At 43.8% G+C, this 901-nt stretch overlaps 1 protein-coding gene across 1 annotated transcript in view; it reads right to left on the bottom strand.

The window, feature by feature from the left end:
* Positions 1 to 901, bottom strand: part of LOC101852133 (spectrin alpha chain) — a 33,279-nt gene that overhangs the window by 9,999 nt on the left and 22,379 nt on the right. Inside the window, exon 11 of the mRNA XM_035973167.1 lies at positions 89 to 422. Coding sequence (XP_035829060.1) covers positions 89 to 422 — 334 coding nt within the window. The remainder of the gene's footprint in view (positions 1 to 88; positions 423 to 901) is intronic.

Below are 901 nucleotides of genomic sequence, written 5' to 3'. Positions count from 1 at the left end.
TGATATACGTTGATGTACTGTGATGTACGTTGATGTACTGTGATGTATGTTGATGTACTGTGATGTACGTTGATGTACTGTGATGTACGTTGATGTACTGTGATGTACCGTGATGTACGTTGATGTACTGTGATGTACAGTGATGTACTGTGATGTACAGTGATGTACTGTGATGTACGTTGATGTACAGTGATGTACCGCGATATACTGTGATGTACCGTGATGTACTGTGATGTATGTTGATGTACTGTGATGTATTATTTTTCCCACTCACCTGGTACAGCTCGTTGGCCGTGATGTACTGCTTCTCTCCCGATGTGAGGGCCTGGAAGGCCTGCTCTACCTCTGAGCTCGACTGCACGTTTTCTGTTTCCCGGCTGATCATGAAGGCCATGTACTCTTGTAGCGAGACGAAGCCATCCCTGCCGCACAAAACACACATCACATAAGTCAGCTGTTGTCAGAGTTTTGTGGCACTTGCAACCCAATCAGGTCATACAAGTGCTGAAGATTGAAGGTGTCACTAGAGAGTAACATACAAACAAAAGAAGAGAAGATAAGGACAATACATGTCTGATAGAAAAGATGTAGCAAACAACACCAGAGCATCCGCCAACAACCCACACAAGTCAAAGATAAAACTTTCAATAGAATTAAATACAAAAAGTTCACACAAATTACAGTTATAAAAGACACAAAGTTCACACAACCCCATCCAAACTCCATGTTCTAAAGTGACAAACGCTTCTCATTTGGAAGCTTTGAGGAGGCACGAGTGAACAATACCCAGGCTGCAACACACAGGATCAACATGATATCTACACAGGTTTGTTCTCACTGAGGGGGGAGGGAGAGGAGGAGGGAGAGGGAGAGAGAGAGAGAGAGAGAGAGAGAGAGAGAG

Source organism: Aplysia californica, unplaced genomic scaffold, assembly GCF_000002075.1.
Source record: "Aplysia californica isolate F4 #8 unplaced genomic scaffold, AplCal3.0 scaffold01041, whole genome shotgun sequence".
In the NCBI taxonomy this organism is placed as follows: domain Eukaryota; kingdom Metazoa; phylum Mollusca; class Gastropoda; order Aplysiida; family Aplysiidae; genus Aplysia; species Aplysia californica.
The sequence above is the reverse complement of the archived record's forward strand: the minus strand, read 5'-3'. Positions and strand labels throughout refer to the sequence as shown.